The sequence below is a fragment of the Silurus aristotelis genome, assembly GCF_946808225.1.
Source record: "Silurus aristotelis genome assembly, chromosome: 2".
Lineage (NCBI taxonomy): Eukaryota > Metazoa > Chordata > Actinopteri > Siluriformes > Siluridae > Silurus > Silurus aristotelis.
Window position 1 is genome coordinate 38,648,708 of NC_139575.1, and position 25,000 is coordinate 38,673,707.

The window sequence follows — 25,000 nt, forward strand, 5'->3', positions numbered from 1 at the left end:
TCACACACACACTCACACCTCCATCACTCTTTTGTGGTCTCCTAAGTGGAAGGCACAGTAGCCAATCCAGAGGTCTGTGTTCTCTTCAGCTGTTCCCCCATTCCTCTGGAACTTAAAACACACACACACACACACACACACACACACACACACACACACACACACACACACACACCAGCACAGAGCCCAATTTTAGTAATAAGTACAAAAGCACATTTCCTGAGTGATTTTACTAAAACAATGCCTATATTCCAGTTGCTATGCTGTTGCCATGGTAACTGTGATGGTTGCTAGGTGGTTGCTACCCAGTTGCCATGCTACAGGGCATTAGGGTGTTGGCAGAAGGTCACAGTGGTGTTCTATGTGATTGCTGGTGATGTTCCGGTCGGCTGCGCGAGTGTTGCTAGGTGGTTGCTTTGATACCGTAGGTGGTTGCCAGGGAACTGCTAGGTGGTTTGGTGTTCCATGTGGTTCCTATGATATGTTATGTGGTGGTTTAGGTGTTGTGTGACAGTATGTTGTTTCGGGTGGTTGCTATGGTGATGAGTGAGTGGGTCTGGTGGGGCCTACAGTGTTGTTCCTCTATGGGGAAAAAAACTTAAACCTGGAAACGGTTGCTAGGCGTCAAATGAGAACACTATTGAGTATATACCTGCAAATGGTTGCTAGGAAACGTTATATCTATTATATTCTATGTAGTGTAAGTTAAAGATGATCAGCAGGTTCCTTTCCACACCTCCAGCAGCGTGATGGCTCCCAGGTAGTCTCTCTGACTCAGGAAGTCCTCAACCCGCGGGATCTTCTTACTCCTATTCCTCCTTTTCTTCTCACTGGAGCTCAGAGAGCTCTCACCGCCAAGCGCCGGCTTCACCCGAGACAGGATCTAACACACACACACACACACACACACACACACACACACACACACACACACACACACACACACACACACACACACACACACAATGCTGCTAAGAGGTAGATTGTGATTGGTGTTCCGGTAGTGATAAGTTCTCTGGAACAGCAGTTCTGACAGTACCATTACGTACCAGTATGATCCTTCACGCCTACTTAGTTCAAAAGGTGCAGGCTATTTGTTGGTACCTCAAATAATGAAGACTCCAGCAGGGGGCAGATGTTTCTCTTATAAACCCCACAGTTATGGAACAACCTTCCAAATCAGTGTTTGGGACTCAGACACAGTCTCAGTGTTCAAGTCGAGGCTGAACACATTTATTTAGTGGAGTGTTTAGTCAGTAGGTGTTTGTGAGGTAAAGGAGCAGATCTGGAGTGATCGTGGATATGGAGTGTTTGGTGAACTGGGATATTTGGATGCTGTTGTCTCCTCACTCTCACACGTTCACTCAGGTTTGTTGATGGTGGTGTGGTGGGACGTCTCTTATCCCAGAGATCCTCATGTCTGTGTTTCCTTCTGCTTCTCCATTTTAGTTCTGCAGCCAGAGCAAAGAACATCTCGTCAGATCTGCCTGCTTCATCTCAACATCCTACCTCTGGATAAAGTTATCTTCAGTAGGAACACTCTGTGCAGCTGGAGATGGTTCCACATCAACATTCTGAAGATCCATGAAGTTACTGAGCAACTGAAGAACTTTGAGGAAGGATTTGGACTATAATTATATTAACAGTCTGCTACAATGTGCTCAGGACCACAGTTTGAGTGAACACTTCTGCATGTAGACGTCCATCACTGAACACTTTATAATTTTAACACTGATGGAACTGTAATGAAGGACATTCAGTGTTGATGATGATGAGGAGGATGAGGAGGACAAGGAGTAGGATGATGATGAGGATGAGGTTCCCTGTAGAATCTGCTTCCTCTCATAGTTTCTTCCACATGAAGTCTCAGGGAGTTTTTCCTTCACCACAGTCACCACTGGATCAGTCATCAGGGAGAAACTCACAAGGAACAAACTGATAGACACCAAACTTCTCCATTCTTTATAGAACTTTATAACTGCTTTATCTCCATAACACTGCTTTGAGAAAATGTTCAGTGTGAACAAAGATCCTGTGTGTGTGTGTGTGTGTGTGTGTGTGTGTGTGTGTGTGTGTGTGTGTGTGTGTGTGTGTGTGTGTGTGTGTGTGTGATGATACTCACCATGTTCCACAGTAAAGATCTTCAGTTCCGTCACTAAACGCTTCAGTAATGAAACATAAATAAACACATAATAATAATAATAATAATAATAATGAGATTGATGAATGATAAAGTGCCCGGATGTAGAAGCCGCTCAGCTTAAAACTCTAAATTATGATGATAAATCGTATTGATTTCTACTCGGTGTTTATAAATAACAGGCTGTTCTGCTGTTTGTGTTGCTGTTAGCTGCTAACATGCTAATTACTTGTCGTTGCATGGCAACTGCCGTTTCCGGCGGATATGTGAGTGATTTCCGTGTAAAAACTTTCTGTGGGTTTTTTTATTTTCAGACTATAAAAACTCGAGTGAATTTAAGTCCGGATATAAATACAGAATCATTTAAAAGAAATGTGGCGCTTTGTGTGAGTATGTGTGTATAAATAAAGCACCTGTGCTGTAAATCTTCAGTTAGCCCCAGTGGCCTAATGGATAAGGCACTGGCCTCCTAAGCCAGGGATTGTGGGTTCGAGTCCCATCTGGGGTGAAAACTCTTTTTAGGATCATCTATAATATAAATAATATCAAAATTAAACTCGCACACGGTCCGGTGTCGATTCTCAAAAAGGGTTTTAATCAGATTTATTTAACAAAAAAAAAAAAACTATTTCTGAATTACAATCAATAAGAAACATTATTATTGTCTGTATAAAACTCATTACACACAGAAGAGTAAAACTACAGGATCAACAAATCAACAGTCATTAAATTATGCTGAATAAATAACCAGGCGTGTGACCTGATCAAAATAATCCACTCAAAGTAGAGCGACCCCCACCCAGATTGTACCAGGACCCCCACCCGGACCGTACCAGGACCCCCACCCGGACCGTACCAGGGTCATGCCAGAGCCATACAAAGGCCCACAGTGACCCAGTGATCCTGCTCTACACAGGAAGTTTAAAAAGGTGGAAAGTTATTGACCCAGATTTTCCTCATTTAACACCTTTGTTTTATTTTTAAACTACAAAAAATGAAGCTGACATGAAATAAACAAATGAATTGGACTGTAATGTGCACTTCAGGTACAGCTCACAGCTAATTATAGAGAAAGTGAAGTCAGGGGCACATGACATGAGGAAATTGTCTGATGATTAGAAAACAGTATTTGTCTTCAGTAAAAAAAATAAATAAATCATTTTTGGCCCTTCATAAAACACACTGAGGCACATAACCAGGAATAGAGCACCAAAGTTATGAAGATCATCTGTCTTAAACTCTGTAAAAGGCAGGTCAGGGTACTGGTGTTGGATAAAAGCTGCTACAGAGCTCTTATTAAGGGTTATAAGGATTTTAAAAAAGGATGCTGTATAAAATGTATAATAAACAAACACGCAAAAACAGGAAGCAATGATCTGCAAATCTCACCATAACATGACTCCATCAGACCCAAATAAAACTGAACTGAATTCATATTCAACTCAATAATTCAATTAGAGAAAATATACAAGATTTAAATGTTTAAATGGTTGTGGATTATTGATCTTCACCTTAGAAATATTGCTAAAATTAGAAATATGTCGTTACAGGATGCAGAAAAACTAGATGTTTTTGTAACATCTAGATTAGACTACTGTAACGCTTTACTGTCTGGGTGTTGGAGTAAGTGCAGAAATAAGCTTCAGTTAGTTCAGAATGCAGCAGCAAGAGTCCTCACTAGATCTAGAAAATATGATCCCATCAGCCCTGTTTTAATCATCTACACTGCTCCCAGTTACATCTCACACTGATTATAAAATACTACTACTGACGTATAAAGCACTTAACGCTCTCACGCCCCAGTATCTGAGTGAACTTCTGTACCAGGATGATCCTCCACGCCTACTTAGATCAAAAGGTGCAGGCTATTTGTTGGTACCTCAAATAATGAAGACTACAGCAGGGGGCAGATGTTTCTTTTATAAACCCCCCAGTTATGGAACAACCCTCCAAATCAGTGTTCGGGACTCAGACACAGTCTCAGTGTTCAAGTCGAGGCTGAACACATTTATTTAGTGGAGTCTTTAGTCAGTAGGTGTTTGTGAGGTAAAGGAGCAGATCTGGAGTGATCATGGATATGGAGTGTTTGGTGAACTGGGATATTTGGATGCTGTCGTCTCCTCACACTCACACGTTCACTCAGGTTTGTTGATGGTGGTGTGGTGGGTCGTCTCTTATCCCAGAGATCCTCATGTCTGTGTTTCCTTCTGCTTCTCCCTTTTAGCTCTGCTGCTACAGTGAATCTTACCAGAGTCCAAACTGCACAGTGACTTAACTTTCATACAACAAAAGACTTATTGTAAAGACTCTTGTGAATTTATTCATTAGTGATTAAACACACCACCACTTTAAATAAAAGGTTGCACACATGCACTTTATGTGGTGAGAATCTTGGTTCTTGGCCCTGTGTTCTTCTGTTCTGTGACTGTTGTATGTAGCACCTGGGTTCAGGAGGAACGTTGTTTTATTTCACTGTGTACTGCATCAGCTATATATGGTTGAAATTATAAAAGCTTCTTGACTTGATGTTGCTCATATTGACCTGCACTCTGATCACAGTACACACACTTCCTGTCAGGAAATCCTCAGACTGTTAACACCACATTAAAAATGTAAATAAACAAAACACGTTATTCAAGCCATCAAGTTTATTGGCTCCATATTAACACACAAGCTGGAGAGAGAGAGAGAGTGTGTGTGTGTGTTTAAGACCACTCAGCGGTGGAGCCACCCCAGTCTCCAGCCTGAGCGGTGGGGGCTGCGCTCCAATCCTCAGTGGCGGTCTGCGCACTCCAGTCCTCTGTGAAACACACGTACGTTAGAATTAAAGTCATAGTTAAGGAAACCCTTCTGATCAGTGAGGAGGAATTAAACCTACCTGAGAAACCCTCTGCTGTGGGGGCAGCAGGTTTAGCAGCAGCAGCTAGAGGAGGAGAGAAAGTTTAAAAATGATGGAGAGATTATACACACAAAAAGAAAGATAGAAAACATTAGTTTACACTTGATACTGAAAATAAACAGCTGTAAGCAGAATTTACATTTCCAGTGTGTGTGGCAGAGCCCCTTATCCAGAGTCACTTCCATTTATCTTATTCAAACAACCGAGCAGTGATTAGATTAAGGGCCATGCTCAGGGGTGGCAGCGTGGTGTGGCTGGGATTTAAATTTATGACCTTCAGAGTCCAAGTGCATTGTCTTAACCACAAAACTACCACATCCTCATGTCAGAGCACATCAGTATTGTGCGTGTGTGTGTTTCTCTGAGGGTAAGACTTGGTGCTCCTCACCCTCAATAGCTGCAGGGAACTGCTGAATGGGTACTGAAGGAACCTGCACATTATCAGACCAGTCCTGCACTTCAAGGGGAGCAATATCAGCAACGGGAGCAGACCACTCGCCCTGGAACTCCTCCTTCCCTACAGCCTTCTCTGCTGCAGCCTGCTCCTCCTTTTCAATCTGCACAAATAACAGGAGAAATAACCACCACATCTCACACACACCTCCGAAAGACAGAACACTGCATACATTAAGTAACAATATCTGCTGAACAGTGTGTAGAAGCGTCTCACCTCCTCAGGATCTCTGTAGAAGTACAGATCAGGCATCACCTCCCATGGATGTTCACGAGAAATGGTACCACGCATCCTCAACACCTCACGGGCCAACATCCACCACATCAGACCCACGGAGTGAGGACCCTACACACACACACACACACACACACACACACTTAGCACAGTGTGAAACCTACGGGTCCTTCTGTGAGGAGTGTGAGGTTTGGTCCCATACCTTGTTGTTGCAGGGGATGGCGATATCGACGTATCTGAGAGGGGAGTCGGTGTTGCACAGAGCGATGGTGGGAATGTTCACATATGAAGCCTCAGTCAGCGGCTGATGGTCAGCACGAGGGTCAGTCACGATCAGGAGGCGGGGCTCCCTGAAGGCGGCCTGAATCTGATTGGTGAAGGTACCGGGCGTGAAGCGTCCGGCGAAGGTGGTGGCACCGGTGGCAGAAGCGAACTTGAGCACCGCCCTCTAAAGGAAAACCCGGCCAATCAGAAGGTCAGAACTACTAGTCACGATTATGAATTTTATTTAAGTCTCATTCAGGATCAGGTTTTTTGGCAGTGTGGCTCAGGTTACTATCAAACCCCAGTCATGGGAAAGGAAGTCCTCCTCATGGTGTTAGCGAAAACCCGGCCGCTTTACTTTAGCACACCTCCGACACCCAAACACCAACGATGGTGAAGCGCTCTAACAGTGTGCACACACCCTACACAGATCCCTTCGTTCTGAGTGTAAAGAGCACATATACCTGGCCGGTGTTCCTGGAAGAAATGACGCAGACGTCTGCAGGGTTCTCGATGGCAACGATGGCCCGAGCAGCCAGCAGCAGCTTTTCCCAAGTTTTCTTCAGGTTGATGATGTAAATGCCTGCAACACGAACACCTCACGTTTAAAATGAACAAAAATGGAGACAGATTCTTAACAGTGCATCACAGCAACTTAAATGAGAACAAAAGCTGTCAAGGGACATTGATCTCCAAACTGCTACATTAGATTAGAGTTTTACATTCATTCCCAATGATCTGCTTCCTCATGGGACCATCAACTAATCTGCAAATTATTGTGCCTTTAAATCAAAACCCTGCACTTTCATAATCCAGATCTTCTCACCGTCACTTTTTCTTTTGTAGACGTACTGCTCCATCTGGAAGTCTAGGTTGGTACCACCCAGATGGGTTCCTGCAGCGAGGAACTTCAGCACATCCTCCTCCTTCATCTGAAGGACATCCAGACCTCCGGACATCGTGACCACTTTCCCTGTGCAACGAGTTTAGTGGGAGAGCTGACCAAAAAAATAAATAAATAAATAAAAGATGTTAGAGCATAGTGTGTTTCCTATCCGGCTTGAAGGACCATATAAGAGCTTCACTATCTGGGGTGATCAGGAGATTGTACTCGCACTCCTGATGATAAGATTGTACATACAACTGAATAGAAATCCTTTCCAACACATAGATTAAAGTTTATTCCACTGGATTAAACAGGTAACTAAGTGTGGCTCAGGTTACTATCAAACCCCAGTCATGGGACAGGAAGTCCTCATGGTGTTAGCGAAAACCCGGCCGCTTTACTTTAGCACACCTCCGACACCCAAACACCAACAATGATGACGGGCTCTAACAGTGTGCACACAAAAGATCAATAACACAAAAGGTTCAATAAAAACCCACTACATGTGTATTTACAACACCATGCATCAAACTGTTCCCCAGCTGAATTTTTTTTTTTTTTTACCAAAAACAGTGATTCTCAAAAGCTGCATCACAGCAACCAAGACACTGTTCTCCAAACTGGGAGAGTTTTACATTCATTCCCACTGATAAATCTTCTTCTTAAAAGGATCTCAATTTCTCAAATTAAATAATTTGCACATTTTACCTTTAAATCAAAACCCTGCACTTTCATTACCCTGATAAAAAACACACTCCTCACAGTCTTTTACTCAATGCTCTTTCTGCCTTAACAAAAAAAGTGGGAGTCGATTCCCGCGAGTCACTTAAAAGAACCGACACCTTCACAAATGACTCAACAAACTCTGACGGGGAAATAAAAAATAAATCAACTTTTAAAATGTACTCAATGAATTTATATTAAAAATCGCCAAACAGACTGAAAGTGCTGTAGTGATTATATAGGATTATAAGTGATTTAACTTAAAATGTGTCAGGATTATATCTATTATTGCAACAGAAACGGATCATAGAAAGCATAAGCTTTGATAGTGTCAGATGTTCAGTTTAATAATTTACATAAAATATAATAAAAATCACAACTCCTGAGGTGATGCTAGCTAACATGCTAACAGCACGCGCGCGAGCACGGTCTCACGCAGGCCTACACTTAAAAACGGACACAAGTAAAAGGTTAATTGTTAAATAAAGACTGTTTTCCGGCACCAAAAGGCAGCGAGCGCTTATTATAACGTGTTGTGTCGGTGTTCGAGGCAGAAATCGGCTTCATTCAGCTTTAAAAATCAATATAAAAGTATAAATTGCTGCTCACCACGAGACAACGCCGTATGGAGATCTACACCTCACGGCAAAAAGAGAGCGGACGGAGGAAGTGACGTCATATATAGCGCGAGCGCAACCAATCGGATCTTTAGTCTGCTTCCGTCTCGTGCGCAGCTGCGCCCCGTGCTGTACAGAATAGGAATTACATTAAAGTGTAAAAATGCACAGATATAAAATTGACTCATTTATACAATTTAATTTAATTATCTTTCAAATGTTTTAAAGTCAATGATTAATAATTTAATATATTGCTTTTTATTTTACCACTTACTTTACACACCGTGCTTGCATACGGCTACATAAAGTTTAAAGTGGAAACACACTTGATGAGGCTCGAAATAAATCAGCTCAGAGATTGTGTATAAAAACAAAACTAATTTATTTACAAAGCCAGAGGGAGAAAACATGGAAGAGAAAGCACACACGTGCAGACACACACACACACACACACACACACACACACACACACACACACACACACACAGTACAGAGGCTCCTCCTGAAATAAAGTGCATTCACAAACTACATTGTGTTTGTGTACGTCCAGTCCAAATATACACTGTACACAATTTATACACACACACACAATTACACACTGTAACACAAAAGAAGCTCCTTCTCTTATACAATCATACAACACATTCCAGTACTCACGAACAACAAAATTAATAATAAGCTTTCCACTGTTTTGATGGAGTTTGCACAAAGTCTTTCAGAAACACACTCGAGCAATTGTAATAACAAGGCAGCATCAGAACAGGAAACACAAAGGATTGTGGGTAAAGTGATATTTCATCACATCCTGGTAAGAGATTGGAGTTTTAACAGGTTCAATATAAAACTCAATCATCCAAACAGGAAATATACCCCTGTCTTCATTTCTCAGTAACAGGTTTTTAGGTTCTGTATCTTCTAAACTTTGAGTCTCTATTTTTATTATCTATTTATTTAATTTATAAGGATGCATTTTAAAATCATTTGAGAATTCAACAAGTTTACCTAAAGTGGTGAAAGTGATCACTTTTTAATGAGAATAAAAACTCCAAAAATATTAATGTAGTGAAAAAAACAGATGTAAATAATATAAAATAGAATATCGGTCTAAAAGAACAATAATCTGTCATGGAGCCTGTTTTAGGGTTGGAGCATTTAGTATTTACCTCATGTGAGTGGAGTTTTTTAATAAATAGGTGTGGAGTGGGTGGAGCTTCTGGAGTGACAACAAGCAAACAATACTGAGGCGGAGCTTGTTTATACGTACCATATACGTGACCTGAATTTCTCCAGGACTGTTTTAAATTAATTGTGTGTGTGTGTGTGTGTGTGTGTGTGTGAGGGAGTGTTCAGGATTTAAGGCCCATAAGTGCCATGAGTTGCTCATACACAGTCCAGGCCATCGCAGCCATCAGAGTTCTCCTCAGTGAGCGTGGAACAGCCCCACGGAAAAAACCTCCGAGCCCATGTTCCTGAGAGAGAGAGAGAGAGAGAGAGAGAGAGAGAGAGAGAGAGAGAGAGAGAGAGAGCGAGCGAGAGAGCGAGCGAGCGAGAGAGCATAAGAAAGAGTGGTTGCTAATATACACTGATCAGGCGTAGCATTATGACCATCTGCCTAATGTTGTGTTGGTTTCTTTTTGCTGCTAAAACAGTCGTGACCCACCAAACATGAACTTCTTCAGCAGTTTGAGCTACAGGAGCTCGCCGGTTGAATCGGACCACACGGACCAGCCTTCCCTTCACACGTGTATTAATGAGCCTCGGCTGCCCAGAACCCTGTTGCCGGTTCACCGCTGTTCCTTCCTTGGAGCACTTTTGATAAGATACTGACCACTGCAGACTAGGAACATCCCACAAGAGCTGTTCATGTTCTGACCCAGTTGTCTAGACGTCACAATTTGTCAAACTCGCTCAATATCCTTACACTCGCCATTTTTCCTGCTTCTAACATCAACATTTTAAGGACAAAAATTTGCCTAATAAATAAATCCTCCCACTAACAGGTGCCATGATGATCATCAGTGTTCTTCACTTCATTACTCATAACCTTAGTGTCATGCCTGATCGGGGGGGGTGTGTGTGTGTGTGTGTGTGTGTGTGTGTGTGTGTGTGTGTGTGTGTTACTCACAGTGTAGATGACTTGTAGGGTATGGCGTGTTGTACAGTAGCGTGTTGGGTTGACCTGCATGTGTGTTTTCACAACGTCAGCTGGCTGCGTCACCATGGATGCCAAAATCCCCGCAAACACACCACAACCGAAATTTAGCAAAGGAGCCAAACCTGATGATCCCAGCTCTAACACACACACACACACACACACACACACACACACACCCATCAAATAATTGCATCATAGTCAAGTATGCTCTAAAATACGACACACAGACACACACACACACCCACACACACCGTGCGGCAGCCCCCTCTTGCTCTGGCTGTAGATCATGACGTAGATGCCGGAGAACGGAGCGTCTCTGAACAGTGTAGCTGTGAGACCAGAGTACAGAGCTCTCGGTCCCTCGGTCTCACACACACTCCTTAATGCTCCACACACACTGCTGTAGTTATAACGCCCACTCTGCAACACAAACACAAACACCAACACCTGACAACCAATCACAATCTAATTCTGTGATAGAATTAAATCCTAATGTGTGTGTGTGTGTGTGTGTGTGTGTGTGTACGTACCTCGAAGCGTGTTTTGATGACCGTAAAGGGCAGCATGGTGATTCCCGCCACACAACGGGCTGCTGCACCCAACATCACTGAATCACACGCTCCTGGAGCTCGCTGCTCGAAATAATACTGCTTCAGGGAGTAGAACGTGCTGAAATAAATCCCTACACCTGGAATACAGCGCACGAACGACTGAAAACACACACATACACAGAGAGGGAAAGAGAGAGATTTTTTTTTATAAACGCTCTATTAAAGAAAAGATAAATTAAGTGAATGAAGAAGGAGCAGTGCTGACCGGTGACACACCCTTCCACAGACCAAAAAGATTTTCCTTCTGAACCACTGTGATGAACACACGCAGCATTCCCACCTTCCCACCACTGAGAGAGGGAGTGAGAAAGAATCAGATTATTGATGTAAACTGTTAGTTAGATATATTACTATATTATATTATTTACAGTTTTTCAGAAAACAACAACTCTCAGTGATTCAGTGACATTTACAGTAGGAGTAATTAGAGAAATAACTGAATCGATGTAAGTCTGTTATAATGTGAGTGAGGACTAGAAGTCGACTGATTCACCGTTTCTGCCGATTAATCAGCACCGATTGTTGGAACTGTTGGGGAAAAATCCATGCCTACAGTTTTTTTCAGCAGGTGTCTATTGCTGGAGCAGATAAGAAGGACCGCTGTAATAATGATAGCGGCCTCTAGAGGCAAATCACTGACACTACGGGTTGTTTGTTTTTACATGAGGCTGTGCACTGAACTGAGAACATTATATATTTATTATTTTATTTAATGATTTATATAATTATATTTATCATCAATTTATATGTTTCATATTTATTTTGCATTTTTAGCACTTTTTTTATCTATTTATTTTAATAATAATGTTCAGTGCATAGTTTACATGGTGTTTTTTTATCCAGTGTTCATTCTAAAAAGTACTCTGGTTGATCAATCGGGTATCAGAAAGTACTGATCCAATCAAACTATCGGCATCGTTAAACAGAGATCAGTCGACCTCTAGTCAGGAGACTGTTGGGGTTCTGTGTACAGAGAATCATGACTCTGTGTGAAACAGGAGGGGTTTAAATCCATGCTGGTGAACTGGGCAAACACTGTTACTCAACTATCAACAACCTCCAGACCTTGTCATGAAGCAGCTTTCCTTCATATCTAGAACCTGTCAGGGGTTTTACATGGAGTGCTTGGTTCTTGGTACAGGAATCTATGTAGGTTCTTTAGAAGGTCACTGCATAATTAAGGGTTCTAAGCCTAGCAAAAGGGTTTTACTCAGAACATACAAATAGATCTGTAGGAGATCTACATAAATCCTTTAACAGTTGCCTCAGAAACACTCTCCAGCAATGTAACATAAAAAAAAGAGAACCATCATATGAACTATGCAGAACCGTAAAACAGAGTTTGTGTTTATGAAAGGAGGATAAAGACAATAAGTACACCTTAAAGTACCCCTTAAAGAAATTCTCAAGGTTCAGGAGATTTTAAAGATTCCACCACAGGAAGTGTGTGTGTGTGTGTGTGTGTTCTAACCCAGGTTGTGTGCTGTTCTGTAGAGTCTGCAGGCGTGTTTTTACCAGGTCCAGCGGCTGGAACAGCAATGTGGAGCAGGTTCCACTGAGAGAACCACACATGAACGCCTTCAACACCGGGTGAGCCTGCAGACACACACACACACACACACACACACACACACACACACACACACACACACACACACACACACACACACACAGTAAGGCAGTGATGTGAACCTCAGGCAGCAGTGAATGTGTTATTATATAAACTGATAGTTACTCCATCGCATTTGCATAATCACACACACCAAATAGAGAAAACCTCTGATGTCTCCCTCTCACACACACACACACACACACACACACACACACACACACACACACACACACACACACACTTACCTTGCTGTGTGGGTCGTTATTCTCCTGCATCTTTCAGCCTCGACATCACAAACATTACACACATCACACACACACCTGTCTGAGTGTTCCTTCTTCTTTTCTCTCTCTCTCTCTCTCTCTCTCTCTCTCTCTCTCTCTCTCCCCCCCCCGTGCCTCTTTTAACTACCCTTCTTCCTTATCCTCTGTCCGTTTCTCTTTCGTTTGAGTCTTCAGTACAGCTCTGTATGATTAAATCCTTCAGATTCTCTCTCTCTCTCAACACAGCAACACAGCACAACCCCCCCCCCACACACACACACACACACACACACACACTCTTCTCTTTATATCTCTGTCTGTCACGTTGTGTCTCCTCAAATTTCTGTGACTCATGTAATTGCTGCAGGACTGTGTGTGTGTGTGTGTGTGTGTGTGTGTGTGTGTGGGGGGGGGGGGTGCTGTGTTGGGGGGGTGGTATTGGGGTGTGTGTTGTGCTGTGTTGGGGGGGGGGGGGTCTGTGTTGTGCTGTGTTGGGATCTGCCCACTGTGACATCATCAGCTGCCATTTGGAATTTAAATATTATATCCTGTGACAGTAGATCCAACATCATCATCAAAACTATATGCACATTTACACACACACACACACACACACACACACACACACACACACACTGCAATATTTGCAAAAAAGGTCACATGGTCATTTTTTTTTACAGACAATTTATACCAAGTTGAGTTTATTTTTCTATAAATTAAATAATTACAGTTTTTACGTTATTTCTTTACTCTTCCACTCACCAGTGCAACATCCATAACTGATGATGATGATGAAGATGAAGGAGCAGTGTGGGATGGGGAGGAAGTGCTCAGCTCCCCCTGCTCTGATCTCACTCTGGCCGTTGTGTTGTTCCTCACAATGTAACCTTTGACCCTATTAGAACAGAGAGTATACAGGAGTGTGAGGAGATGGTGTACGGTGTGAAGGTGTACGGTGTGAAAGTGTAGGGTGTGAGGTTTAGGTGTAGGGGTGAAGGTGTACGGTGTTTGGTTTAGAGTGTGAAGTTTAGGTGTACTGGGTGAGGTTTAGGTGTAGGGGGTAAAGGTGTAGGGTGTGAGGTATAGGTGTACTAGGTGAGGTTTAGGTGTACTGGGTGAGGTTTAGGTGTAGGGGGTGAGGGTGTAGGGTGTGAGGTTTAGGTGTAGAGTGTGAAGTTTAGGTGTAGTGGGTGAGGTTTAGGTGTAGTGGGTGAGGTTTAGGTGTAGTGGGTGAGGTTTAGGTGTAGGGTGTGAAGGTGTACGGTGTTAGGTTTAGGTGTAGAGTGTGAAGTTTAGGTGTACTGGGTGAAGTTTAGGTGTAGTGGGTGAGGTTTAGGTGTAGGGTGTGAAGGTGTACGGTGTTAGGTTTAGGTGTAGAGTGTGAAGTTTAGGTGTAGAGTGTGAGGTTTAGGTGTACTGGGTGAAGTTTAGGTGTAGTGGGTGAGGTTTAGGTGTAGGGTGTGAAGGTGTACGGTGTTAGGTTTAGGTGTAGAGTGTGAAGTTTAGGTGTAGAGTGTGAGGTTTAGGTGTACTGGGTGAAGTTTAGGTGTAGCGGGTAAGGTTTAGGTGTAGGGTGTGAAGGTGTACGGTGTTAGGTTTAGGTGTAGAGTGTGAAGTTTAGGTGTACTGGGTGAGGTTTAGGTGTAGAGTGTGAGGGTGTAGGGTGTGAGGTTTAGGTGTAGAGTGTGAAGTTTAGGTGTAGTGGGTGAGGTTTAGGTGTAGAGTGTGAGGGTGTAGGATGTGAGGTTTAGGTGTAGAGTGTGAAGTTTAGGTGTAGTGGGTGAGGTTTAGATGTAGAGTGTGAGGGTGTAGGGGTGAGGTTTAGGTGTAGAGTGTGAGGGTGTAGGGTGTGAGGTTTAGGTGCAGAGTGTGAGGTTTAGGTGTAGTGGGTGAGGTTTAGGTGTAGTGGGTGAGGTTTAGGTGTAGTGGGTGAGGTTTAGGTGTAGAGTGTGAGGGTGTAGGGGTGAGGTTTAGGTGTAGTGGGTGAGGTTTAGGTGCAGAGTGTGAAGTTTAGGTGTAGTGGGTGAGGTTTAGGTGTACTGGGTGAAGTTTAGGTGTAGTGGGTGAGGTTTAGGTGTACTGGGTGAAGTTTAGGTGTAGTGGGTGAGGTTTAGGTGCAGAGTGTGAAGTTTAGGTGTAGTGGGTGAGGTTTAGGTGTACTGGGTGAAGTTTAGGTGTAGTGGGTGAGGTTTAGGTGTACTGGGTGAAGTTTAGGTGTAGTGGGTGAGGTTTAGGTGTACTGGGTGAAGTTTAGGTGTAGTGGGTGAGGTTTAGGTGTACTGGGTGAAGTTTAGGTGTAGTGGGTGAGGTTTAGGTGTAGGGGGAGAGATTGTTTTTCAGGTAGTAATATATTTTACCTGATTGTGTTCCTGATTAAGGCTTGAAGGTAATGAAGATAAAAAAGCTGGAGATGAAGTTGAGAGGATGTGAGCAGGTGATAAGCTTCATGTCACAGCTGGAGTTTGGAGATCCAGGAAACAGGACATGTTACATCTCTACAGAAAAAGAGTAGAAATAAATAAACATCTCCACTCAGGATCAAAATATAAAAAAACTCAAGACCTCAATTAGATCTTAGAAGACGACAGAAACCTGAGGTGATGTTAGAAGACGACAGAAACCTGAGGTGATGTTAGAAGACGACAGAAGTCTGAGGTGATGTTAGAAGACGACAGAAGTCTGAGGTGATGTTAGAAGACGACAGAAGTCTGAGGTGATGTTAGAAGACGACAGAAGTCTGAGGTGATGTTAGAAGACGACAGAAGTCTGAGGTGATGTTAGAAGACGACAGAAGTCTGAGGTGATGTTAGAAGACGACAGAAGTCTGAGGTGATGTTAGAAGACGACAGAAGTCTGAGGTGATGTTAGAAGACGACAGAAGTCTGAGGTGATGTTAGAAGACGACAGAAGTCTGAGGTGATGTTAGAAGACGACAGAAGTCTGAGGTGATGTTAGAAGACGACAGAAGTCTGAGGTGATGTTAAAAGACGACAGAAGTCTGAGGTGATGTTAAAAGACGACAGAAGTCTGAGGTGTTGTTAAAAGACGACAGAAGTCTGAGGTGATGTTAGAAGACGACAGAAGTCTGAGGTGATGTTAGAAGACGACAGAAGTCTGAGGTGATGTTAGAAGACGACAGAAGTCTGAGGTGATGTTAAAAGACGACAGAAGTCTGAGGTGATGTTAGAAGACGACAGAAGTCTGAGGTGATGTTAGAAGACGACAGAAGTCTGAGGTGATGTTAAAAGACGACAGAAGTCTGAGGTGTTGTTAAAAGACGACAGAAGTTCCTCACTGTGTGAACTAAAACTGGTGAAATGAGATTAGCAGAAGCTAAAGCTAACAGCTATGCGCGCTGAACTCTCTCTCTCTCTCTCTCTCTCTCTCTCACACACACACACACACACACACACACACACACACACACACACCAATCTCTAATTCAAAACCCACATAGAGTTTAGAGTTAATTTGTATTTAAACCTGGAATAAAGTTCTCCTGCTCGATAACTCTGACACTCTCCAGTGCGTAGAAGTCGCCGGTGTACATACTGCGCGTGCGCACACTTCAACACGCGCAACATGCGTCACACCGCCCCTTCTCTCAGGGTATCCTCCCAGTTCGGAACCGGTTTCAGGCGGATTTTTCCAGCTGAGGCGCGCGCGCGCAAACACACACTGTCGCTTTGAAGATACCGATCCAGTGCACTGCATTCAGCATTTAGAGAAAATGTATTTATATATAAATATTTACACCGTGTTCCGAATTATAGAAGGAGTTCAGTAACAAAACATTAGTTTTTAATTTTATTAATTTTCATGTGTTTAATTATTGCTCACATGATAGATCTCCAAAATGGCAATTTAATACTTCTACATGAACTCTTCTACAGGATTCTGGGTTTCTAATAGATTTTAGAAATGTTTAAAGACAAATAAATAGTGTGATTGATTATTCATTGATTGATTATTTAGCCGATTAAAATAATTCTGCAGAACTCGACACTATTGAAACTATTATTGATACCATTTAATTACTTACAAAAAGCCCAATAACGACCAAAGAGAGATAAATAACACTTTGGCTGAAGATTTTAAAGGTTTAGATCAGCCTGAAGATATACTATAGCTCTTTTATTTATTTATAGTTATAAATATCTATATAATGTTCTCACATTTACAAAGTCACGTCTATATAGTGAGTTTTTATTTTATGCATCACAGTAAGAGTGTTAATCCCACACCTCTAAACTACTGAACTTTTATTGGGAATAAAACAAACACTGCAAATTAAAACTCAAAGCAAAAGACAGGTAAGAAGACGAGTAAAGATAAAGACAGACGAGACACTTTAAATTCAGTCGTATCTTTAATCAGCTTTGCTACAATATAAAAATGCAAAAAGGTCAGAAAACGTGGTGTTAAAATCCCACTGCAGAGAAATCGCTGTTCTGGAACAGAAGCCCAGGCGTTGAGAGATGGAATAAAGGGAACACTGATGGAAAAATAATGAATAAAGAGCAGTAAACAGTTTTAAAGCTCACAGAAACAGTAAAGAGACATGAGGGCATGTTCTCCAAATTCTCCTTGATGGGTTCTATAAACAAAACAATTCTGAAGTGTTAAAAAAAAAAAAAACCACAAACATGAACAAAGCACAGTGTTTTACTCCATTAGCACATTAGCGTTAACGTATTTAGCATTAGCATACATTATCGAACAGTGTGATTCAGACTAATCTGGCAACTCAGTGTAACTAAAGGAATACATGAATATTTGTTACAACCTGGCAACCCTCAGTACCTCAACCCAGTGTATATAATATTAAAAATGATATCAGAAGTTTATAATCGAACCCGTTTACTCACAGCATGAACCCTAATCTAACCTCAGTGAGCATTTCATTCATTTATCTGGTGATCAGAGTTATTAACAAATTAAATATCTAATAAGTGCAACACTGACGTGAAAATGTGAATCAGCACAAGGCTAATAAAGAGAAGCAGAAAAACACAGGAAAAAGTAAACAATGTGCTGAAAATGCAGAAAAACACTGGATCGATTTAATTGTTTTGTGAAAGAGCTGAACTCACTGCGCTTACATTAACAATCACGCCTGAGTAAATTTAATCCAGTTACAGGATTTCTGCTTGATCTGGCAACACGACGGTAAATACAGGAACATTATGTGATGTAAATAATAAGGTCATTAATTAAAGGAGGCATAAAGGAGACCCAGACGTCTCGAAGCAATCTGATTGGCTGTCAGTAACAGGTGTTACTCAGGTGTGGTCTCAGACGTCTCATCCATGTCCTCCTCACGGACCCCACGTCGCACGTTGAGGGTGAAATCACCACCACGCCTGCAAGTCAACAAACACACACACACTAAAACACCAGCAGGCTGAAATCAGACAGTACACGAGTGCAGGATTATTTGAGCATGTGAAGCTGCAGGTGTTTCAGGACCTGAGTTTGCTCTTCAGCGTGTTGACTTCACGGTTCATGGCATCACTGGCCTCTGTGGCATCCTCCAGCTCTCTCTGTAACTTCCTGCGGAAGGCGTTAGCACGTGTCGCTTCTTCCTCCGCCTCCTCCAACTGACGCTTCAGCTGCTTCATACGCGAGTTAGCCTTCTCCATCTACACACACACACACACACACAGTAGAGAATATTCATTGCATTACATATAAAAGGAATAAATGGAGAGAAAACGTGAGCATGGGGGCGTCTCAGCTGCACATTCAACAGAAATATGATTCATTTCTAATACTTGCTGCACCTCATTGTGATTAATCAATAATTACCTGAGGTTTGACTCACCTGGTCTTTAAACTGCTCTCCGTTCCGTCTCTCGTCCTCTACCTGCAGCAGAACCTCCTTCAGTCTCTTCTCATTACGACGCATTGCCTTCGATGTTTGCTGTTTATCCCTGACAGTTTTATAATTACAATTATATAAATTTGGAGGAAGATACTGTAATAATAAAAAAATATATATTCACTGTGTGTGAGAGAGAGAGAGAGAGAGAGAGAGACATACTTTGCCTCCTGCTCAAGCTGTTCCTCCAGCTGCAGGATTTTGGCCTCCAGGGCGGCGATAGTGGACTTAAATTTGGATTTAACGGAGCCTTCCAGCTCCTGCAGTTTGGCCTTCAGGTCTTTATTCTGTCTCTCCAGCTGCTGTCGAGCCGTCTCACTCTTCTGAGCCGCACTACGCTCGCCTGATAGTTCTGTGCCCAGGGTGTCCACCTAAACACACACACACACACACACACACACACACACACACACACACACACACACACACACACACACACATCTAACAAAAATCTACTCCAAATTCTGCAGTGTTTTATTCCAGAATTAAAGATTTAAAGTTACCAAAATCTGAGTGTACACTTCATGTTTATTAAAACCCAGCCTGTGTGTGTGTGTGTGTGTGTGTGTGTACTCACTTGTCCACTGGCCTTCTTCAGCTGGTCATTAACAAGGTCGATGCTGCACTGTTCCTCATCGAGCTCCTCCTCGAGCTGAGCGATGCGAGCCTCCAGCCTCCGCTTCTCTTCATTCAGAGCAGACCTTACACACACAGACACACACAGACACACACAGACACACACAGACACACACAGACACACACAGACACACACAGACACACACAGACAGAAAAACGTTTCAGGAAGAACAAAAAAAAGTTTCTCTTCAGTGACATTAAATATGAAAGTTACATCTTGGAGTTGCAGGCCGTCACTTCATCATGCATCTCATCTCTCTCCTGCTGGATCTGCTTCTTACTGCGATCAGCTGCAGACAGATCCTACAGAGTGATGGAGAGGGTGAGGATCCATCAGAGCTACATCCCACAAGGAGGCAGAGGAACCACAGGGCAAAGCAGATGGAGAGAAACAGAATGATATCAGACCTCATGTAGCTGCATGTTTTCAGCCTCCAAACTCTTGAGTTTGCGTTCGTTCTCTTTGGCGATGTTCAGTGCTGCATCTCTCGCCGCTTTGAGCTCATCAACATCCCTCAACTGATCCTTAACTTGAGCCTACACACACACGCGCACACACAAACACACAGTTTGTAGGAGGTCTGTGCCACCCCAGGCCTTTGATAAGTGTGTGTGTGTGTGTGTGTGTGTGTAACCTGTAGTTTCTTCAGTTGTCTCAGTGCTTCATCTCGAGCTTTTACAGCCTGGTCGATTTGAGCCTCCAGGTCAGACAGGTCGAGCTCCAGCTTCTTCTTTGCTGCTAAAGCCACAGACCTCTGCTTCCTTTCATCCTCCAGCTCCACCTCCATCTCCCGCACCTACACACACACACACACACACACGATCAGGCCCATAGGAGGACCATTAGTCTGTTCTCATGAATCACATGACCACTGTTTCACCTGTTTCATCAGCTGCTTCCTCTTCTCCTCTCCCTGCTCGTCTCGTCCCTGGAGATCTCGCTCGAACTGTGTCTTCAGGGCCTGCAGGTTCACTTCCAAACGCAGCTTAGCATCTTCAGTCAGCTGCAGCTCATCCTCCATCTCCTCCACCTGTAACTTCATCTCCTCCAACTGCTGCTCCATCGCTCGCTTAGCACGCTCCAGCTCATGCACCTACACACACACACACAATTCCACAAGCTTCACCATAATTCTATACGTTAAACTGCTGTAAGATACAGTAAGAACGCTGAGAGGAGCGGTGCCTACACTCTTGCCAACGTCATCTTTAGAAGATACAAGGTCCTCCATCTCAGTTTTGAGGAGTTTATTGGCTCGTTCCAGTTCGTTACGCTGCTCCTGTAGAACCTCCAGTTTTTGAGCCAGTGTCAGAGCCTTTGTCTCCTTCTCCCGAGCCTCAGCTTCTGCTCGGTCTCGCTCCTCACCGTACCTGGCTGAAATACTCTTCTCCTCAGCTAGCATCTACACACACGTTAAGAAAATGCTCAGTTGACCAGACAGAAGAAGCACATCATTAAGTTCACTGACGTGAGAAGGTTCCGTTACCTGGTCAAATTTCTTCTGCTTCCTCTCGAGCTCCTGGACAATCTGCCGCAGGTGATCCTGACTCACCAACAAGTCATCGAGCTCCTGCTGCAGCCGCACCTTCGTCTTCTCCAGCTTGTCGTAAGCAGCAGACTTCTCTTCCAGGGTCTGGTTTAGGTTCTCCATCTCTCTCTGCAGCTTCCTCTTCCCTTCTTCTGAAGCCTCCAGATTCACTGCTTCCTGTTCCAGTTTCTTTTTCAGCTCTGATAACTGTGTGGAGAAAACCCGAAAACAAGGTGAGGGGATGAGAAGGTGCATGAGAGGGAGGTGATTATGATCAGGACTGAGGTCACCTGTGTCTGCGAGGACTGAAGCTGCTTCTCGACACTCCTCCTTCCCTCCTCCTCTTCATCCAGAAGCTCCTTCATCCGGTTCTGTTCATCCTCCAGCTGACGCAGGCGTGTGTTCAGAGCCAGTTTCTGACGTGTTTCCTCCTGCAGCAAAACCTGAAAACAAACCATCATTTCATTCCGAAATCCGTAATGATCAGAAGTCATTCTATTGAGTGTGTGTGTGTGTGTGTGTGTGTTACCTGTGAATCCTGAAGCTGAGACTCTACAGATGAACAGTCTTTAGCAGCTTTGATGGATTTACTCTCCACCTCCGACAGAGTGCTGCTCAGACTCTCGAGCTCCATCTGAACACACAGTAATGAACGTGAGACATGGAGCAGGTTATAGACGGTTATAAAGGTTCGTTATCTAATGATCAGATTACTGACCTGCATTTTGCTCATTTTGTCGGCCATTTCCTTCTTCTGTTTCTCGCTCTCGGTGTGTTTCAGTTGGAGCTCCTGCAGCTGAGCTTCAGCTTTTTTCCTGCGATGTTCAGAATCGTTTCTGCTCTGAGAGACCGACTGAAGTTCAATCTGCAGCTCATTGCGCTCGCTCTCCAAGGCGTTCTTCACTTTCTCCGTCGACGCCTTGTTCTGGAGGAGAGAAGAACGAGTGAGGTGAGAGATGCAGACAGAAGCCATGGTGAGAGACAGCATGAGGGGGAGAGGGACACATGGAGAAACGTATTATTGTGTGTGTGTGTGGGGGGGGGGGGGGGGGGGGGGGGCATTACCCTCTTGGCTTGCTCCAGTTGTTCATTAAGCTCTTCAAAAGCCTGTGTGTGTTTTTGTCGCATCTCAGTTAGGAGCTGCTCGTGACTCTGAACTTCATCCTCCAGAGTTTTCTTCAACTGAGCTACTTCAGATTCTCGTTTAGCTCTGTGTGAACACACACACACACACACACACACACACACACACACACACACACACACACACACACACACACACACACACACACACACACACACACACACACACACACACACACACACACACACACACACACACACACACACACACACACACAATTATCCTATACAGCAGTGGATCTCAAACTTTTTCTGCCATTCCCACTTTAGAGGAGGTGGATCTTTAAGCCCCACCTGCCCTCAATCACCTTAAATGGTAAAGAAATACATCAAAATGTCTAATTTACTGAAATCAAGTTCTAAATAACGTGTAGTTCATAAATAGAGAAGATAAAAGTTGTGTTTGGTTCCGCTGATGTGGGTTTAAATTTACTTCATTTAACTACCTAAATGTGTGTGGTTGCTTTGAGTGTAGGAACTTTATTTTTAATAGAGAAAATTATAAATGAACAATTAAAAAAAAAATAAATCCAGCTGTTCTTTCATCCACCAGTCATGTCTTTACTCCCCACTAGAGGGCAGCACCTCACACTTGGCCATGTTCACACAACACAAATTTTTTTTTATTAATTTTTTCAAGGAATCAGGAAGTATTGCTCGATATTAAGAAAATAGATAACGAGAAATATATTCAAAGAAGCTTTTTTTTGTTCTTTAGAAAATCATTGAAATGATCATAAAGATTCAGGAAACAAACGAATAGGGCCATCAATAAAATAATTAGAACAAGAGGTTCATCATAAACCGGAGCAAATACAGGTGTTTTTCATAAACCTCTAGATAATGAGTTGCAGGCAGACTCCTGCTTAGCGTCACTGGATCTTCCTTCGCTATCAGAAGAGGGAAATTACGATTAGAGGGAGGAGTTAAAAGTAGCTGTGATTAAAATTAAACAAATCCCAGGACCAGATGTTTAGTCTGAGTATAAACCAGTGTTCGATCACTTGGCTCCAGTGTGTGAAAAGTATTTCACTCGTTCTTTGTGCTTTATTTATAAAGCCTGTGAGTCGGTGGCTTGGGCAAAAACAATCAACAATTTGCGGTGTGGAAAACACAAATGAGCGCTTTATTCAGATGATTTATTAATACTTTTATATGCCAACCTACAAAATCACTTCCAGTATTGTTCCACATCTAAGAAGGATATGAGACAACATCTGGTTATAAACTTAATGTTCAACTACGAACCACCAACACAAATTGGAATGAGGTACAGATTGAAATGGAATTAAAAAGTCCTCAGAAGTAGATTTAAATCAGGAGACTACAGTTACTGAACCCTAATCTAAAGAGGGAAGTGGATCTACTCAGACGGAACCGCATTCCTTTGTATTCTGTAAAATTTCTCCCAAAGCTCCAGTTTCTTTTCCAGACACGTCTGATGAACAGATCAACCCGTAATTCAGAGAAATGGAAAAGTTAATATTAAGATTTCTATCGAAGTGAAAACCCCAGAATTAGATTTAAGACATTAAGTAAAGGAAAGTGTGGATTCTGCTTCCTGTTTACTTAATAATAATAATAATTATTATTGTGCAACTCAACTAAGACGATGAATTTGCTGGAATTGAACATCAGCAGGATGAATAGAAATCGAGTGATTAAAGAAAAGATTTGGGTTTAATTCATACGATTTTTATAGTAGTTGATTTGAATATTAGAAACCAGTGAAACAGGAATGATGTTTCCGTCGCAGTAATTTAAGCTGAATTGCACAATGTGATTATTTCTAACAGCGTGGTGGAGATCACTCTACGTGTGAGAAATGACACTGGTCCATTCAGATGTTTGTGTGGATGAGAACTTTTGGGAAACGGAATGTTTAGACGGATTTGTGTAGCCTTGAGAACCAGTGATCTACAGATTATTTCAATGTTCGCAGGTGGACACATTTGCAGTTCTGTGATCAGCATGATTAATGTCTGCACCTGAGCTCCTGCTGAGCAGCAGTTGAGTCCAGAGTGTCCTCCAGTTCACTTTTCAGTGCCTCTAGTTCCTCGCTCAGATCCCTCCTGTGCTTTTCAGCTTTATTTCTGGACGCTTTCTCCAGTTCCAGGTCCTCCTGAAGTTCTGAAACTTGAGCCTCCAGTTCCCTCACTCTCTTCTGCGCGGCGTTTTTTAAGGACGTTTCCTGCTCGATCCTGTAGGGGGGGACAGAACAAATGTAGTCCACCAGCTCACCATAGCAAAGTAAAGAACCAAACTACATCAGTTCCTGAAGGAAAAAAAAGTCTGGAAGAGAAATAAATCTCCAGAAATCACAAGTGAAGCAAACAGCCAATCAGAAGTCAGTGCACCTGGCCAGAGCAGCCTGTAACTCCTCCTCTTTTTTGGCAAGCTGTGCTCGAAGTTCAGCAATCTGAGCTCGAAGGTCAGCGAGGTGATCATTGAGCTCAGTGGTGTCACCTTCCAACTTCCTTCGGTTCTTCTCCAGTTCCTGTCGAGTCTTTTCCTCCTTCTTCAGACGCTCTGCACACAGAGAGAAAGCGAAAGTGAGATTTAATAAAATCATGCATCATGAGGTGGATCAGATGGTCTGAGATCTTCTCACCTTCCAGGTCTGTGATCATGGCCTCATGTTTGTTTTTGAGTTTCTGTAAGCTCTTTGATTTCTCCTCCTCCTCTGCCAGGTTAGAGCTGAACTCCGAGATCCTGTCCTCCATCTGCTTCTTCTCCTTGAGGAGTTTGGAGTTCTGGTCATCCAGCAGCATGAGCTCCTCCTCCAGCTTCTTCAGCTTGGAGTCTGTGGTCACCTTCTCCAGCTGCAGTTTCTGCCGAGCCCCTTCCTCCTCATCCAGCTGCTGCTCCAAATCCTGACCACACACACACACACACACACACACACACCGAGTTCTGGTCATTAGGATTTCTCTACCCTCACCTTTCTCCTACA

At 43.0% G+C, this 25,000-nt stretch overlaps 4 protein-coding genes across 9 annotated transcripts in view; all 4 read right to left on the reverse strand.

Annotated features, from left to right (window-relative positions):
- Window positions 1–3,444, reverse strand: part of ift56 (intraflagellar transport 56) — a 10,398-nt gene extending 6,954 nt beyond the window's left edge. Inside the window, exons 1-3 of the mRNA XM_083526717.1 lie at window positions 2,123–3,444; window positions 737–883; window positions 19–111 (exon numbers count right to left, since the gene is read on the reverse strand). Coding sequence (XP_083382843.1) covers window positions 19–111; window positions 737–883; window positions 2,123–2,125 — 243 coding nt within the window. The 5' untranslated portion in view covers window positions 2,126–3,444. The remainder of the gene's footprint in view (window positions 1–18; window positions 112–736; window positions 884–2,122) is intronic.
- A 1,326-nt stretch (window positions 3,445–4,770) lies between these two features.
- Window positions 4,771–8,346, reverse strand: rpsa (ribosomal protein SA). The gene is made up of 8 exons (XM_083527010.1): window positions 8,210–8,346; window positions 6,818–6,989; window positions 6,456–6,574; window positions 5,930–6,175; window positions 5,710–5,838; window positions 5,428–5,596; window positions 5,019–5,063; window positions 4,771–4,940 (listed from the first exon to the last, which is right to left on the reverse strand). Exons 2-8 carry the CDS (start codon window positions 6,948–6,950, stop codon window positions 4,846–4,848), a joined length of 936 nt encoding a protein of 311 aa, XP_083383136.1. The 5' UTR covers window positions 6,951–6,989; window positions 8,210–8,346; the 3' UTR covers window positions 4,771–4,845.
- Window positions 8,347–8,575: 229 nt separating this feature from the next.
- Window positions 8,576–16,464, reverse strand: slc25a38b (solute carrier family 25 member 38b). 4 transcript variants are annotated; one of them, XM_083526868.1, is made up of 9 exons: window positions 16,342–16,464; window positions 15,216–15,353; window positions 13,621–13,753; window positions 12,455–12,579; window positions 11,189–11,273; window positions 10,903–11,082; window positions 10,624–10,792; window positions 10,343–10,509; window positions 8,576–9,686 (listed from the first exon to the last, which is right to left on the reverse strand). In XM_083526868.1, the coding sequence occupies exons 3-9, from the start codon at window positions 13,633–13,635 to the stop codon at window positions 9,564–9,566; spliced, it is 864 nt and encodes a 287-aa protein (XP_083382994.1). In that variant the 5' UTR covers window positions 13,636–13,753; window positions 15,216–15,353; window positions 16,342–16,464; the 3' UTR covers window positions 8,576–9,563. The 4 variants fall into 4 exon arrangements, with proteins under 4 accessions (XP_083382994.1, XP_083382991.1, XP_083382993.1 ...); XM_083526865.1 differs by lacking the exon at window positions 15,216–15,353 and having other exon boundaries at window positions 16,342–16,461; XM_083526867.1 differs by lacking the exons at window positions 15,216–15,353; window positions 16,342–16,464 and adding an exon at window positions 12,841–12,880 and having other exon boundaries at window positions 11,189–11,270; window positions 13,621–13,742.
- Window positions 16,465–17,208: 744 nt separating this feature from the next.
- The window catches only part of LOC310718036 (myosin-10-like), a 16,735-nt gene continuing 8,943 nt past the window's right edge, over window positions 17,209–25,000 (reverse strand). For 2 of the 3 annotated variants that reach the window (XM_083526531.1, XM_083526532.1), the window contains exons 23-40: window positions 24,659–24,920; window positions 24,405–24,576; window positions 24,036–24,248; window positions 21,970–22,114; window positions 21,623–21,829; window positions 21,434–21,538; window positions 21,195–21,347; window positions 20,863–21,111; window positions 20,566–20,778; window positions 20,257–20,469; window positions 20,011–20,172; window positions 19,784–19,912; window positions 19,590–19,678; window positions 19,317–19,440; window positions 18,902–19,110; window positions 18,683–18,791; window positions 18,328–18,500; window positions 17,209–18,221 (exon numbers count right to left, since the gene is read on the reverse strand). In XM_083526531.1, coding sequence (XP_083382657.1) covers window positions 18,137–18,221; window positions 18,328–18,500; window positions 18,683–18,791; window positions 18,902–19,110; window positions 19,317–19,440; window positions 19,590–19,678; window positions 19,784–19,912; window positions 20,011–20,172; window positions 20,257–20,469; window positions 20,566–20,778; window positions 20,863–21,111; window positions 21,195–21,347; window positions 21,434–21,538; window positions 21,623–21,829; window positions 21,970–22,114; window positions 24,036–24,248; window positions 24,405–24,576; window positions 24,659–24,920 — 3,012 coding nt within the window. In that variant the 3' untranslated portion in view covers window positions 17,209–18,136. The remainder of the gene's footprint in view (window positions 18,222–18,327; window positions 18,501–18,682; window positions 18,792–18,901; window positions 19,111–19,316; window positions 19,441–19,589; window positions 19,679–19,783; window positions 19,913–20,010; window positions 20,173–20,256; window positions 20,470–20,565; window positions 20,779–20,862; window positions 21,112–21,194; window positions 21,348–21,433; window positions 21,539–21,622; window positions 21,830–21,969; window positions 22,115–24,035; window positions 24,249–24,404; window positions 24,577–24,658; window positions 24,921–25,000) is intronic. The other variant, XR_014531040.1, reaches the window with a different exon arrangement.

Excerpts from the sequence above, each read along its gene's own strand:
- rpsa (XM_083527010.1), bottom strand. The coding sequence starts at position 6,950 with ATGTCCGGAGGTCTGGATGTCCTTCAGATGAAGGAGGAGGATGTGCTG. Across the intron at positions 5,839-5,929 it reads CCATCCCCTGCAACAACAAG|GGTCCTCACTCCGTGGGTCT; the intron begins GTATGGGACCAA and ends GTGTGTGTGTAG. Across the intron at positions 4,941-5,018 it reads CACAGCAGAGGGTTTCTCAG|AGGACTGGAGTGCGCAGACC; the intron begins GTAGGTTTAATT and ends TGTGTTTCACAG.
- slc25a38b (XM_083526865.1), bottom strand. The coding sequence starts at position 16,442 with ATGTTGCGCGTGTTGAAGTGTGCGCACGCGCAGTATGTACACCGGCGA. Across the intron at positions 13,754-16,341 it reads GCAGGAGAACTTTATTCCAG|GGTCAAAGGTTACATTGTGA; the intron begins GTTTAAATACAA and ends CTGTTCTAATAG. Across the intron at positions 10,510-10,623 it reads CAAGAGGGGGCTGCCGCACG|AGCTGGGATCATCAGGTTTG; the intron begins GTGTGTGTGGGT and ends TGTGTGTGTTAG.